Below are 17,861 nucleotides of genomic sequence, written 5' to 3' on the forward strand. Positions count from 1 at the left end.
TTCCTGCTGATCGATTTCCTCATTAATTGCATTTATTGACATCCACAGTAGCTCTCGATCACTCACACGTTTTCTCACCCACTCATCCGCTCACTCTCTCATTTACTCACTCCCTCATTTAATTAACCTCTCATTTAGTCGCTTCTTCATTTAACCACTCACTCTCTTAATCACTATTTTATTGAGTGTAGACTATTTGTATTATCATTTTTCTTTTTGCTGACGCAGTTTATATTTCGTCCTTGTTAATATTTTTTAAATAAGCGTGATAAGTTAAAGCTAATTGTTCAGTTTTCGTAGTCAACGTATATACATATATACATACAAACTTACATACGTACGTACATACCTACCTACATACATACATACATACATACATACATACATACATACATACATACATACATACATTCATGCATTCATACAAACATACAGGCATACGTACATGCATTTATGCATGCATACATACATGCATAGATGCATAGATGCATACATACATGCACATATGCATGCATACATTCGTATACGATACACAATGCATACATACATATACATAATACACAATACATACAAATATACATACATAATGCATACGTACATACACACATGCATATGTGCATACACATATGCATACATATTGCATACATACATGCATAAAACACACCACAAACAATGCATACATATGCAAAATTCATCCATGCACACATACATACATGGATACATATTGCATACATAGATGCATACTTAAATACACATATACATAATACATACACATACATACTGCACAATCTATACAAACATACATACATAATACATATATGCATGCATACATACACACATACATACATATACATATGTAATATATACACATGCATAATACATATATGCATACATATTGCATGCATAAAACATACATGTAGATATTGATAATACATATATACATCTACTCCTACATATGGGCGTACATGTATACGTACGCACATACATAAATACCTACATGCACACAACACATACATACACATGTACACACATATATACATATATTCGTGCATACATACATATATACCTACACATACATACGCACATATGCATACGTATGCACGTGCGTGCATACAGACATAATAAAAACATACATGCATATATTCATACATACTTGCAAACGTATACATACTTTACACATACATACATACGGATATATATATATATATATATATATATATATATATATATATATATATATATATATACCCCTGCTGGGTTCGGCTGCTCTACATTGATAAAGGGCAAACACCCTGAAACTAGACTGTAGATGCCAGACTAGCAAGGGGAAGCGGCTGACCTCCCCTGTTCGAAGGTTATAATGGACACAGGTTCGTGTGTCACATAGCTAGCTAGAGGCGATGGCCTCTTGGAGCTAATCAACGGCAGTATTCGTCCAATTTTGGGGACTGCCATGTTGGCTTGGCGATAACTATTAATATATATATATATATATACATACGCGCATACGCATGCATACATGCATACATGCATACATGCATTTATTTCTTGAGAAATTAGGCTTCTCTAAATCATAAAGGAGAAAACTGATTCGAATACTACAGATTCAAGTCATCACTGGAACCTTAAAAATCTGTATAACTTTCCCGAAGTTTATCATTCAAAATATATCTGAGCATATCTAGACATGCAACTATATGCATGAACATACATACATTCATTACACAGAAGTTCAGAGATGGAATGATTACACAAGATTACATACAAGATGTTGTTGAACCTGAAGGAACTTTAAATCTAGGTTAGAAACCGACTCTTTCTCTATAGGCACGAAATATTGAAATAGAACTAAATAACGACATTCATACATACTGGCATAAATGCATGTATACTAGAATAAATGCATACATGCAGGCATATTGCATAAATTTGCATTGTGGCTGTCAACTCGTAGACGATTATGACCACTAACGACAAGTTATCCTATCCTGGATCAGTGGTTCCCAGCCTTTTCACTATCAAGGACCCCTTTTATTTGAATGAGTTTCCCCACGGACCCCTTTTAATATGCTTATCCTTATATATATATATATATATATATATATATATATATATATATATATATATATATATATATATATATATACATATATATATATATGAAATTTTGAATTTAGTTCACGGACCTCCAGTACTAATTTTGCGGACCATCAGGAGCCCGCGGACTGCAGGTTGAAAATCACTGTCCTAGATGCTGAAGTCAGTGGCTTTATCAGCAATACCCATGCTGAAATTTAAAGTCAATAACATCTTGCAGAACACCACTAAGACTGTCGCCTACAAAGCTAAGTAGTCCAGAAACATGCAAGGGCAAGAAATTAGCCGTAAGGCGGGTGTTATTTCGGAATTTCCTTCTCGTAGCGAGATGTCTAAACAAAAACTCGGGGCCTCTTATTCCCAGCTGTTGGATGGTTGTTGCCTCTACCCAGTTCATCTGTTCTTTGACAGGTTTTGTTTTTCATCTTGCACAGTGTACAACGAAAACTATCCTCCTTACCAAGCAGGTTTGATAGGGTTGCTGGTTAGTCGCTGACGGCCCAACCATGCAACATGTTGTACTTGGTTACATGTTACCAGTAGCACTAGGAGTGATCTGACATGCATGCATACATAAATACATACATACACATACATAAATTACACGCAAGATTACATAGAAAGTTCGTAAGACATTCCAAAAATTCTCCATGAGAGATTCGTATGATGTGAAAAGATGCACACACTTGAGTGTATGCATTGACAGTTCAACCAACACACCAACAGAACCACATATTTACAAACACCAGGAACTCTCTTAACTCAAAAAGTCCTGTTGCTTTGTTAACCCCCGGCTTGAACTCTCTCAAGAAGAACTTAAATAAAGCTCAAAGAAAAATCATACATACATAGATACATACAAAGAGTATTTGTTTATTTTGTAGTATAAAAAGAAAAAGATACTCAATACAACCGAGGGTTACAAGTGTGTTGTGTCTGATATGCATATATTTGTACATTAGGTAAATAGAAATTCAGCCAAAATCACGGTTTTTTTCCATTTGACTGGACGGACGACCTATTGAACAGGATGGTCTAGGAAGGTGTAATCATTGTTTATCTGACACATAAAACACACACACACACACATACACACACACACACACACACATACACACACACGCGCGCGCGCACATAATGCAAGCACACGCATGTACACACACACATACACACGAACACACGCACATATACATGCAAGAACACATGCATGCACATACACACGCACACTCACTACATACACACAAACACACACACACATGCACCCCCCACAATTTAAATAGAAGCTGAAAGGTAAATCTCGAAGTCGTGTAAAATTGATATCACTCTATGCTTAGTATTGAGTACCTTTTCTCGTTTTTGTATATATATTGACGTGTGTGAGTGTGTGAGTGTGTGTGTGTGCACTCGTGCACGCATTCGTGTAATAAATGACTAATTTTCAAGTAATCAATGAAATTCAAAAATGCTGTTTATTGTAAAGTAAGAAGTGATTGACGAGGTATCCATGATAGAGAAGATTTGCAGTCTGTAACTTTTAAATCATGATTCACGTTATATATATATATTATGTGTGTGTGTGTGTGTGTGCATGTGTACAACTCAGATATACAAATGATGATTTTTAACATTTGAAGCTTTGGGACACATTATAAATTAGAAAGTTAGTGGAGCGTTCCAAAGTGATCTTTCTGTCACTCTGCCATTTTTATATAATAATAATAATAATAATAATAATAATAATAATAATAATAATAATAATAATAATAATAATCTTTTCTGCTCTAGGCACAAGGCCTGAAATTTTGGGGGAGGGGGTCAGTCGATTAGATCGAGCCCAGAATGCAACTGGTACTTAATTTATCGCCCCCGAAAGGATGAAAGACAAAGTCCACCTCGGCAGAATTTGGACTCAAGACGTAAGGACGGACGGAATGCTGGTAAGCATTTTGCTCGGCGTGCTAACAATTCTGCTAGCTCGCCGCCTTCTTAATAATGATGATGATGATGATAATAATAATAAAAGAGATATATACCACACAAGTGCAACGAACCTCGGCAGAATGTGTGGGAAGAGGGTCGAAAGCGTGACTCACATTGTTAGTGCTTGTGAAAGTCTTGTGCAGAAAGTGTACAAGCTCAGACACGACAAAGTAACCCATAACCTCCACTGGCTACTATGCCGCAAGTATGGATACGATGTAACGGTTGCTTGGTACCAACATACACACGAAAATGTAATGGACGAAAAGGGGAAGGCAAAAATCTTCTCGGACTTTGACTTCCAGACAGACAAAGTGTTAGAGCACTGAAGGCTGGATATAGTAACCTTTAGGAGGGACAAACAAGAGTGCCTAATAATCGACATGGCAATGCCAGATCAACATATTATCATGAAAGAAAAAGAAAAGATTAGAAAATATGGAGACCTGAGAATTGAGATCGCCAAGATGTGGCAGCTACGAGAGTCAAACATAAAGGTTGTACCTGTTGTCATCGGAGCATTGGGTTCAATACCACACAATCTGTAGAAACACCTGGAAACTTTAGAAATACCCTACATCTAGGTGTATTACAACAATTAGTTTTACTTGGAACTGCATGCATATTGCGTAAAGTACTGTCTGTCTGAGGCCCTTGTTGTGACTTAACAGACAGTACAAACTCCCGGTAGACAATATCTTCAATTAATAACATCACGATATTGGATACCGTGCGATGGCTTAATAATAATAATAATAATAATAATAATAATAATAATAATAATAATAATAATAATAATGATAATAAATGTTAATCATTTTGGATTACCCAGTGCGTAAATGGTACTTATTTAATCGACCTCCGAAAGGATGAAAAGCAAAGTGGACCTCGGCAGATTTTGAAGTCAGACGAAATACCGCTAAGCATTTCGCCCGGCGTGATAATGATTGCGCCAGCTTGCCACCCTACCACTTAAAATATTGATCGTAACAACATCTAAAGTTCGAATAGAATTGGGACTTTCATACATTAAATCAAAATAGGCCTCAGAAAATGACTAAGCAATCATATCCTAGGACAGTCATCGGCAAACTGCGCCCCGCAGGTCTTTCTCAATGGCATACATAGCGAAAAATCACATTGAAGAATTCCTTTTAGCTGTGTGGTCTGTTTGATGACGAAGCTGTGTCACACGTAGCTCGCTTTTTGAAAAAAGGTTATCCATGCCTACTCAATCCGCACATGTAAAATCATGAGTAATTAACCTTTGACTAAACACATAATACATTCAAGACAGCATTTTCAAATGATCATTTTAAAATGATGATAGATTATGATATGAGCTAAAATTTTGCCGGTGTACATGCGAGTACAACTTTTAGTACTGCATAAGTGAAAAAAAAACAAAAACATTCAAACCTGAATTTTAATCCAATTACTCTGGAAACAACAATCTACCCGACTTGATTTTCAACACTGTCATTCTGTTGCAACTAACGCGAGGGTTATAAAGGAACACGGAGCAAGAAAGTCATACGGTATATATATATATATATGAGAAGAACACAAGTGGAGTTTAAAATTCACAACAGCTGTTTCAGCAGCATTTTATTGATGTAAACTTCGATTGCATCACGACAAAAATCCGTTGTCTTCAGGTGAATTTAAGCAAACGATCTTATAGGCATGTAGAAAATTTAAGTCGACCGGCTAACTATGTATATGGCAAGACAAATGAAGTTGTCAGATGAACTGTTGAATTTACAGGGCCGTTAGTAAAACCCATAAGGGCAAAGTTCAAAAACCATTAAATTTCGCAGATCGCTATCCCAACGAAAAAAGAATTGTAATGCAACCACGGAAGCTAAATCTTAACTGTTACAGTAGACCTACGAGTAGCGTCTACTAGTGAAAGGGAGAATCGGATACTGTAAAATTGAGTCCAGGATCATCTTTGAAGTATATGGAAACTGATTTGGTAATGAGCTGTGCGCATACTCCTCAGAAAACCAAGATACCATTGTGAGGAGATTTCATCATGGATAGGCGTTCATCGGGTAAGTCACAGCACCTCAGCGTTACAGGAAATTCAACGTATAATTACCTTTATCAGAAAGAAACGGAGTCAAGTTACTCGACATGTGTGGATGTGCGTGTGCGTGTGTGTGTGTGTGTGTGTGTGCGTGTGTGCGTGTGTGTGTGTGTGTGTGTGTGTGTGTGCAGTCATGTTTGTCCGTCGGAGCAGCAAGGACCACCTAATCATCGTTAAGGATGACTGACGGTTTGCGCGGTGGCTTTGTTTATAATGAAGAAGAGTTGCGCAGAGTCAACTTCATTCTCTCGTCTTTGATCATCTTTAATCCAGTGGCAAAACCAGAACAAGAAGACTAGGGATGGAGAAGACAAATGCAGCGAATGAATAAGATATCTTCTTTGCTGCATCTTACTCTCTGAACTCCGCCATGCATTGCTGCAGCCGCCTTCATCTGCAGTGAGCCATGAAGGTTTCTTTCGAAGAGTCCACCATCAGCGAGCTGGCAGAATCGTTAGCACGTTGGCAAAAATGCTTAACGACATTTCGTCCGTCTTCACTTACTGAGTTTAAATTCCGCCGAGGTCGACTTTGTCTGTCATACTTTTGGGGTCGATAAAATTAGTACCATTTGAGCACTGGAGTCGATCTTATCGACTTACCCATTGACCCTTGAGCCAAAATTTGAAAACACGTATTTTTAGAGAGCTATTAGTCGTAAAAAATGTAGAGTGATTAACACTAATTTATCTTGTGTCTCATTGGTTTGATTTTTTTTTAGACGAAAACTGCATTAGCATATCGTTTGATAAATTTACTCTCTCTTTGAACTTACTGCCGTTGTTGATGTTAATATTTTATCACTGTTTTCTGATAACTTTCCAATGACTGTCAAAAACCTTTCGATATGACAAAAATATTTACATTTATGTGTTGTGCTTTCCCTTACGATATTTATAGAAAATAGCCTCACACTTGTCCTCACTTGAAAATTCCCATTTATATAACTTTCAGTTTAGCACTTTCATATATCCTTCTAGATGACACACTTGTCATAAAGACTACGGACGTATAAACAAATTGATTGTGTTCACTAATAAATATTTTTTTCTTGGGATAACATTTACACCTCAGCCACAAACCAAAATGTCGATACCAGTGAGTAGTAGTGACGATAATTTCTTTTCAGTGTAAGTATTTTTTTTATAAAAAAGTGTAGATGCGTTTGTGTGTGTGTGTGTGTGTGTGTTTTTTTTTTCGTGGCTTATTTTTCATTCATGCTTTCAGCTAACTTCATTTTAAGTGGTGTGTTGTTTTAATTTTCTTACCATATAATTTGTATACATATGTATATATATATATATATATATATATATATATATATATATATATATATATATATATATATGTACATACACACACACACTCACACACATATATATGCATATATATGTATATATATATATATATATATATATATATATATATATATATATATATATATATATATATATATATGCGTGTGTGTGTATATATGTATATATATATATATGTATACCATATATATGTGTGTATATAATATACATATCAATATATATATATATATATATATATATATATATATATGTATATATATATTTTATGAATGTGTATATATATATATATATGTATATATGTATATATGTATTGGTATGTACGTGCATATGTATATATATACTTGTATGTATATATGCATGTATGTATATATATATATATATTACACACACACGTATCTCTCTCTCTCTCTCTCTCTCTCTCTCTCTCTATATATATATATATGTATGTATGCGTGTGTGTGTGTATGTATATATATATTACGCACACACACACATATATCTATATATATCTATATACACACATACATTACATTATGCGCAGTCACATGAAATCATCCATAAAGTAGTCCATGAAATACTGTAAACTGACAATTACATACAGTTTCACTGTCTCCAAAATATTACCTCATTAACCTCGTTTTTCGTATCTCCAGTGCTGTTTGAAGTTTCATTGACACATAATCATAGTTTTCATTAACTTTTAAATATATGCATTTCTAATAACTTTTGGAATTTGTTCATTTGCGGTTTGATTTTGCTGAAGTACTAGTTTCGTAAGTATTGTAACGACTAAAGCTGGTTGAAGAGACCAATTGTTCAAATGATCTCACTTATGTCTAAGTTTCAATCTCCAATTTCTAAGTTTATATTTCTATTCAATCTCCGATTTCTATTTAAGCGTGTGCACATACGTATATAGATGTAGAAATACAAACCCATACATATATAAATGCCCGTACACATACACACATCCATATACATACACACATCCGTATACATACACACATACACACATCCGTATACATACACACATACGTGTACGTATTAGGAATACTGACTGTGAGAAGTTAAAGCAGGTTGAATGTTTACACAATAGGTGACGAATACAAAACAATGTGTTTTTTGAAGTAATGTTTTTCCTAGAATTTTCAACAATGGAATCTCAAGATTCATTGTAGGAACATACATACATAGGTACATACGTACATATGTGTGAGTTTGTGTGTTTGTATGGGTTTGTGTGTGTATGTGGGCGCGCGCGTGTCCGTGTGTATGTATCTATACTATAAAAGGCAAATCTACTCTGTGTGTGTGTATGTTTAAAATTCATACATTTACACAATTCAAAATTTCTTCGATTAAACAATCGCAATTAATATTCTAAATACAATAAGTTAGGTCACTGCGTCATTTTTTCACTCCAAAAATTTCATAATAATGAATAAAATCCGTAAAACTACGGAGGTAAACATTTTCTCCCTAATAAAATCTAATTTCGTCTTTCTAATACAAATCCTTTCAACTCCTACTTTCTCTTATGAAGCTTTACGAAAATTCCAACAACAAATACAAAAAGAAAGGAAGGAGAAAAAGAAAACTATCAAAACTGAAACAATCACATTTCGATACTGTGATGACAGATACTAAAACTACATACACAATTACTTTGCCCCTCTAAAATTAACTATTTCTATTCCTCTTACACATCGTTTCAATTGCTACTTTCTCTTATGAACGCTTACTAACGATCCAAGAAAAAAGACAAAGAAACGAAGGAGAGTGAGAGTCAAATAAACAGACACACTGCCAATCATCCGTAAATACACACATATATATGTACCTATGGTTACCAATGACCTCATTCTAATTGGCGGGAACTAAACCTTAACAGAGAAACGAAAGAAAAAGAGAGTCAAATAAATATTTTCCCCTGTAACACAATGTCATTTCCTCTTTCTGTAACAACTTTCACCTTTTATTCCGCACATGAAATGCCACTTATACACTTACATACAAATACACAGATACATGCAAATACCTGTCACTTAGAAGAAGCTGCGATCAGATTCCTACATCCATTTGCGTGATGGCATCAATAATGACGCTGACCCAAGAAACATCGGCAAAATGTGCATTCTCCCCTCAACATATACAGGGGGGCCACGATACATGCACGAGCGAACACAAGACGCTATGACTTTCGTTCGGCACTATAGACGCCCTGATTTATTCATCATGTTTACATGTAACCCCAAGTGGGTTGAGGTAACACGGGAACTTCTCCCACACCAGCAGTACTGCCATCGGCATGATCTTATTGCCAGGATTTTCAAGCAGAAGCTGACTACGCTAATTGATTTCATTCAAAAAGGGCAGCTGTCTGGCCCTGTTAAGTGTCACATGTATACTGTTGAGTGGCAGAAGAGAGGGTTGCCGCACGCACACATTTTCGTTTGGTTGGTCACCAAAATAGACCCTACACTTATAGATGAAATCATCAAAGCAGAAATCCCAAACCCCACTGTTGACCGACAGCTGTACGACATTGTCAAGGCACACATGGTGCATGGTCCGTGCGGTCCCGGTTTTCAAAAATTCTCCTCATGCCACAAAGACCATGTGTGCATTAAACGATACCCAAAGAGTTTCGTGGACGAGACCCAGACCGCTGGTGATGGATATCCTCTGTACAGACGAAGGCGGCCTGAGAATGGGAGATTCTCTATAACCTTACGGGGTCATCAAGTTGATAATAGATGGGTGGTCCCATACTGTCCATTACTGATGACAATTTTCAACGCTCATATAAATGTGGAGTTCTGTCATTCAGTACTTATGTTAACAAGGGTTCGGACGCTGCCATGTTCGGCCTTCAAAAGGACAATAGCATGGACGAGGTGTCGCAGTACTTGGCAGGTCGATATATCAGCAGTGGTGAAGCTTTTTGGCGGATATTCGGGTTTCCGCTTCACCAAAGGAACCCCGCCATCATACAACTCGCGGTTCATTTGAAAAACGGCCAGTGGACTTATTTTACTGAACAGACTGCTGCTCAATTGGCGGCCAATCGAAAAGAAACAACTTTGACTGGTTTTTTAGGCTTTGCCAAATTGACACATTTGCCAAAACACTTTTATACCCTCAGGTTCCGTCCTACTATGCGTGGTCAAAGAACACTTGGGTGCGTAGGAAGTCAGGTCAGGATGTTCAAGGACATCCCGGTGTCAAGTTTAACAGTTGTCTAGGAAGAGTGTACACTGTGCCTCCCCACCAGCATGAGTGTTTTCACCTTCACCTTCTCCTTCATGACGTTGTCGGCCCACAAAGCTTTCAAGATATAAGAACTGTTGACAATGAATTATGTGACACTTTCTGCGAAGCCTGCTTCAGGCGCGGACGTTTGGAGGACGATTCACAATGGGCCGCCACTATGGCGGAGGGCGTTTTGTTAAAATCTCCTAAAAGACTAAGATCGCTTTTCGCTATTCTACTCCTATTGTGCGACTTGGGTGACCCCGCCTCTTTATGGCTGACCTACAAAAATTACATGTCTGAAGATTTCCTGCATCAGGTTCACTTGCTAAATCCATCAATCGACGTCGAGTACAGTGACCTCATTTACAACAGAGCACTGCTTGAAATCGAAGATACTGTTCTCAATATGGGCGGGAGTGCGTTGCCAGTGTATGGACTACCTTCAACAAACCGGGAACGCCCAAACACACTGTCTTCCGATTTGCTGCATGAGACATGTTATAATGTTGACGAACTTGCCCAGTACATAGCGAACAATGAGCCAAAGCTCCTTCCAGAACAGAAGTTCGCTTACAACTCCGTTATTAATTCTGTCCGGGACAAAGCTGGGGGAATTTTCTTCCTCGACGCTCCTGCAGGAACTGGCAAAACTTTTGTCACAAAATTAATATTGGCTGAGATTAGGCGAACACAAGGCATTGCCTTAGCTGTGGCATCATCTGGAATTCCGGCTACTTTGTTGCCAGGCGGCAGGACAGCTCACTCCACTTTCAACCTTCCGCTTGACTTAGCGAAGACGGACACACCAATTTGCAACATCAGTAACAGCTCAGATCAGGCAGAAGTGTTCAGACGATGCAAGCTTATCGTTTGGGATGAATGTACAATGGCCCACAGAGGTGCTCTTGAGGCGCTACATAGATCTCTGAGAGACATCAAAGACTCTACAGTTCCCATGGGAGGAATAACACTTCTTCTTTCAGGGGACTTCAGGCAAACACTGCCAGTTATTCCCAAGGGGAATAGAGCTGATACAGTACGTGCGTGTCTTAAGTCATCTGCATTGCTAAGACATTGTTACAATTGTGAGAACAATAACACAGCTTTTTCAGGGCCACCTCACATTCTATTGTTACCCACTTCTCAGAGTGCTGCAATGCTCTAGGCAAGGCTTTCTGTCCAGTTGCAAATTGATTGGTTGGTTTTCAACTTATAGCAAACTTTCCCTCAATAATCATAATTGAGTAGAATCATCAACAGTACTTTAAAACAATTAAGCCCCGAGCAACGCCGGGCACTTCTGCTAGTATATAATATATATATATATATGTATATACACACACGCGTGACTGTGTGCTAAGAAGCTTGCTTCCCGACCTTATAGTTCAGTCCTACTGTGTGGTACCTAGAGCAAGTGTCTTCTACAGCCTTGTCAGTAGATTTGGTAGATGGAAACTGTACGAAGCCTGTCCTGTATATATAGTATATGTGTGTGCGTGTATGTGTGTGTGTCTTTGTGTCTCTGTTTGTCCCCTACCACCGCTTGACAGCAGGTGTTGAGGTGTTTATGCTCCCGCAACCAGCGGTTCGGCAAAATAGACCAATAGAATAAGTAATAGGCTTATAAAAAGTCCTGGGGTCAATTCATTCGAGTGAAACAGTTCAAGGCTGTGCCATAGCATGGCCGCAGTCAGATGATTGGAACAAATTAAAGATAAAAGATAGAAGCTATATACAACACACACACGCATAGTTGTATAGGTAAACAACGGGATTAAATGGCATCCTGTCTGTTACGACGACGAGTCTTCCAGTTGATCCAATCAACGGAACAGCCTGCTGATGAAATTTACGTGCAAGTGGCTGAGCACTTCACAGACACGCGTAACCCTTGATATAGTTCTCAGGGAGATACAGCGTGACACAGAATGTGATTAGGCTGACCCTGTGAAGTAAGGTGCCTTGCTCAAGGAAACGTTGCGCCGCCATGTAGCGAACTCACGACCTTGCGATCGTGAGCACCTTAACCACTAAGCCACGTGCCACACACACACACACACACACACACACACACACACACACATGTTTATATATATATATATATATATATATAATTTAAAGAAGAGGAAAACAGAATCACGGCAGGACAAGCTTAGTTCAATTAAATTAGTTTAATGGTGAAACGAAGTAAGCAAAAATGCATAATAGTGTCTTACAGCTGTTTCAGGGATATTCCAAGTAAGTGTCTCTTCGGGTCATAGACAGATATAACTCATTAAAATATATAAACATACATACACATGTGTATATATATATATATATATATATATATATATATATATATATATATATATATATATGCATTGTTGTATTTCGGGACAGTTACTTTTTTTTTACCAATTAAACACGCATTTTATATACCTTCTTCATTACTGTTCTTATTTTAACTCATGTCCACTGTCTGGAAATCTTTTGTCACACATCTGTGACCTCTGTCTAGATATGTAATTATACGCATGAGGATACATATATAAAACATACAAATCTGCACATACATACATACATACATACATACATACATACAAACAAAATACCCTGTTGCTGATGTTGAAATTCCAATGAAGGAAACTTGGATCTAGGTTAGAAACCGGTTCTTTCTTTACCGGCAAGAAATCTTGAAGTAAACTGAAAACTGACACACACACACACACATTTATATACATATATTCAGAAGGGTGGGGGATCCGGACTGCATAGAAGTGAAAACCCAATTTTTCAATGGTTTCATTGATGTGGGCGGTATATGTGACCTGCATTGTCAGGCAACTACAACTCTTAACTTGACAATAGATCTCGATCCACTCGTACATACGCAGTAGAGCGCTGCCTCGGAATTTTACTGGAAGCCTGTATATGAATTTCAGCCGCTGACCAGAGAAATTGTATCATTGATCTCTGTTCTTCCTTGGTATCAGCGGAGCGGCCATGTTTATACTCTGCAACACAGCAAAGAAAACTTGAGCGATCAAGGTCAAACTTAGGTTCGAAGAAACTTTGGGTGAAAGTCAGGTAATTATTTACTTGCTCTTCTATATAAACTCTCTCTCTCTCTCTCTCTCTCTCACACACACACACAGCCACGCAAACACGCAAACACACACACACACACACACACACACACACAGAGGTTTCGTCATGCAAACAGGAAATTAGAACTCAAAATATGAGTATATGTATATTTTTATTAATATTTAGCAGAAGTGATTCAAGGTCCTAGAGTTTCGTGAGTTGGCACTTATCAAACTAGTATGTATATGATAATGCAATTGAAACAGTTGTTGGATTTTTAAGGTGTAATCTAAGATAAAGATAGGATTTTCTTCGTACATATTATTGATTGTTATATGTGTGTGTGCGTGTATAAAGTTTGTCCACCTTCAGATTTCACCCTGTGCTATCCACTAGTAGTATAATACGTATTTCCAGATTTGCATTTGGGCTTCTGTCGTATGTGAATAGATAGTTAAAAAAAATTATAGAGTCAACGGTTGGACATTTATTTTCAATCACAACCGCACTCCTTTTTGTTGACTACAAATTTTTTCAATTATATATATATGATGAGATCCTTTTCCTCTTTGATCAGTTTTAGGACAATGTTAAACAGGGCAGGGCCTGTTGAGGAAAAGAAATTGTGTCGCAGTGTACCTACATGTTGAGCAGGGGACGTATGGCCCGTGGTCCCAGCCTTGAAACTAATGTTCAGGTCGTTTGGGCAATGCTGGCGGTATATTCTCCACATCGTGCAAATGATGTATCGCTCGCGGCGGTACTGGAGAGAGTAAAGTTTCAAGGCTTTAAGGCGGCGGTCGAAGTAATCGAGATCAGTCATGCCCTGAATTCGTTAATGAGTGCCCTCTGGGGTGATTCAATTTTCGAAATGTTTTGTTTTGTTTGAGGAGACTACAGAGGGCAGTAGTATTCGAGGTGTGGCCGTACAAAGGAGGAGAAAAGTGGAATGATGACACCTTGTTCTCTGGACCGCAAGGTTCTTAAGATCCAGGAGCTCATCCTACGAGCTATATCGACCTTATTGTTGATGTGGGCACTCCAACTGAGATTGTTATCAACAATTACACCTAGGTCTCTGATATTATTAGATGCTGTGAGCGGTTCCCATGAAGGAAGAGAGTATGGCTATTTTAGTATAGTCTTTCTTCCAAAATGCATCAGTTCGAATTTTCCCTCGTTTAGTTGCATTTTGTTTTTGTCTGTCCATTGACTCACCGCGTATAGGTCAGACTGGAGTTGAGTTCGGTCATCTTCTTCATTGATGATTTGCTGGACCTTAGTGTCATCAGCAAATATTTTCACTTTGCAGTGATTTACGACGCTGGAAAGGTCGTTTATGTAGATTATAAAGAGGAGCGGGACACCACTGGTGACTTTTGCTGGGTTTGAGTGGACTCCATCGACCACAACATGTGTTCTATTCGCCAGGAAATACTCAATCCAGTGTGGAAGTTTTCCACGGATTCCAACATTTGCCAATTTTGAGAGTAAGATATTATGGTCAACCCTGTCGAACGCTTTACTGAAGTCAAGATATATGACATCAGAGTTCGAACCTGTTCCCAAGGATTTAAGTATATCCTCAATGTAAGAGCTGTGTTAGACAGTCCCTGTCACAGCAAAAGCCATGCTGATTTGCATTTAGGAGTTTGTGGATCTCCAGGAAGCCAACTGTCCTTGATCTTACCACTCTTTCGAACACTTTAATGATGTGGGAGGTGAGTGAGATTGGGCGATAATTGACTTCGAGGGATCTGTTTCCCTGTTTCAAAACTGGGATGACAGACTGGGTTAGGAGCTGTTTCGGTATATAACCTGAAACTAAAGAATTTCTCCACTGGGACCACGGGCCATTTCTAAAGAATTTTTAGGTAAAATTATACTAATGTGTCCACCCATTTTAATTTAATTTAATTCTATGTCTTTATGCAGCTGAGGATTGCTCTGCATTTAAATTGATGTAATGATTGCATTGTCCATTTAAATGCAGTTGCTTGAAACGGTCGTACTGCATTACCTCTGAATATCCTTGTTGCTTATTTTGGTTTTAACTACCTTATTTTGAAATTGTATGGATAATACCGTACTAAATTCCGGTGCCTAACTTAAGTACCTAATTCATCTGAATCTATATATTTATATGTATATATATATTCATATATATATTTATATGTATATATATATATATATGTATATATATATATATATTTATATATATATATGTCATGTGCCTAATAATCAGGTTTACAATGTTATATGATATGCTTGGTTTTATTTTTCAGGGCGTCTTTCGGAGTTTTGTAATTAATCCCTCTGACAAATGTAGCTAATTTTCACACTGGAGCTTTTCATACCACCGATAACTAATTTGAACGGTTTGACGTAGTCGACTTGCCTTTTCTTCAAAATTGCTGCTATTGGCAGAATCGTTAGCATGCCGGGCAAAATATTTAGCAGCATTTCGTCCGACTTTATGTTCTGAATTCAAATCCGCGGACATCAACTTTGCCTCTCATCCTTTCGGGGTCGATAAATTAAGTACCAGTCAAGTACTGGAGTCAATGTAATCAACTGTCCCCTACCCCAAATTTCAAGCCTTGCGTCTTTAGTAGAAAGGATTATTATTATTATTATTATTATTATCGTTATTATTATTATTATTATTATTATTATTATTATTATTATTATTATTATTATTATTATTAAGACAGTGAGCTGGCAAAATCGGTAGCTTGCCGGACAAAATGATTAGTGGCATTTCGTTCGTCTTTCGCTCTGAGTTTAAGTTCCGCCGAGATCGACTTTACCTTTCATCTTTTCGAAGTCGATAAAATAAGTACCGGTTTGAACATTGGATTCAATGTGATCGACTTCCCCTTTCTCCAAAACTTGACCTTGTACCAGAATTTGAAACCATTATTATTATCATCATTGATTTGACTCAGGTTCGGTCTCATTCCTAGCAGGTTTTATGTAGGTAGCGGGTTACTACCTGTAACCTTAAGTATCCACTAGCTTTCAATAGTCTTTCAAGTGCTTAGAAACCTCCTGATAATCTTTTCTGTCCTTAAGATGCAAGCTGTACTGCATCAGGGCATAGCCACTGCCTGGTACTGTATCAGAGCGTGGCCACTACCTGGTATTATTATTATTATTATTATTATTATTATTATTATTATTATTATTATTATTATTATTATTATTATTAAATAAAACGAATTTATTATTATTATTATTATTATTATTATTATTATTATTATTATTATTATTATTATTTACCAATATAATTGCATTTTATTTCATCTTCCGACTGGGTCTGAACCAAAGATGAAACGTATTTATCAGATGGAGAGAAATTTCCTGAAAATGTGGGAGGTTGATGTGAACACAATTTTCTGAGTCTCACAGATTGTTGGTTTCCCAGGGATTTGGTAAAAAAAATTGTCAGTACCTTTCTTGATCGTTCCTATTATTATTATCATCATTATTATTATAAAATTGTCAAAGTACAAAAACCTCAAAATTGAAGTAGTAGTCATCATTCAAAGTTTTAACAAAACTTCGTAATAATAAACAAACTGTTTTCGACAAACTTTAACGAACCCACAAGTGCTAATACGATGTAAGTCCAACACGAACAATAATAATGGCTTCAAATGTTGGCTCTAGACCAACAAGTTCGGAGTATCTGTATGCAAGTGTATGTAAGCGAGAGAGAAGGAGAGAGAGAGAGAGAGAGAATATATATTTTTAGATTTACAAAATTTATTGCTTAAATTCTAAGAGAATCTAATCATAAACAATTATGGTAAAATTATGGTAATGTATAATACACACAAACGCACTGTTTATATATAGAACAAATGATAAAGATGGAAAATGGAATATACGAGATTTCATTTTCCGTCTCTACTATTTATTATATACTCAACGAACTTTGGGGAATTCCTGATGTAGATCCAGCGACAATTATGTAAATACCGTTGATGACTTCAGATAGACATAGGCAGTGAACATGCTTCATTGCCCAACTACTAGGATCAGACCCT

General features: G+C 37.1%; 1 protein-coding gene across 10 annotated transcripts in view; it reads left to right on the top strand.

Annotated features, from left to right (window-relative positions):
* Positions 1-17,861, top strand: part of LOC106874684 (innexin unc-9) — a 172,749-nt gene that overhangs the window by 135,322 nt on the left and 19,566 nt on the right. For 2 of the 10 annotated variants that reach the window (XM_089343760.1, XM_089343761.1), the window contains one exon: positions 7,150-7,299. The exons of the other annotated variants lie outside the window; for them this stretch is intronic. In XM_089343760.1, coding sequence (XP_089199886.1) covers positions 7,256-7,299 — 44 coding nt within the window. In that variant the 5' untranslated portion in view covers positions 7,150-7,255. The remainder of the gene's footprint in view (positions 1-7,149; positions 7,300-17,861) is intronic. 10 annotated transcript variants of the gene reach the window in all.

This window comes from Octopus bimaculoides, chromosome 2 (genome assembly GCF_046866305.1).
Source record: "Octopus bimaculoides isolate indiv1 chromosome 2, ASM4686630v1, whole genome shotgun sequence".
NCBI classification, from domain to species: Eukaryota; Metazoa; Mollusca; class Cephalopoda; order Octopoda; family Octopodidae; genus Octopus; species Octopus bimaculoides.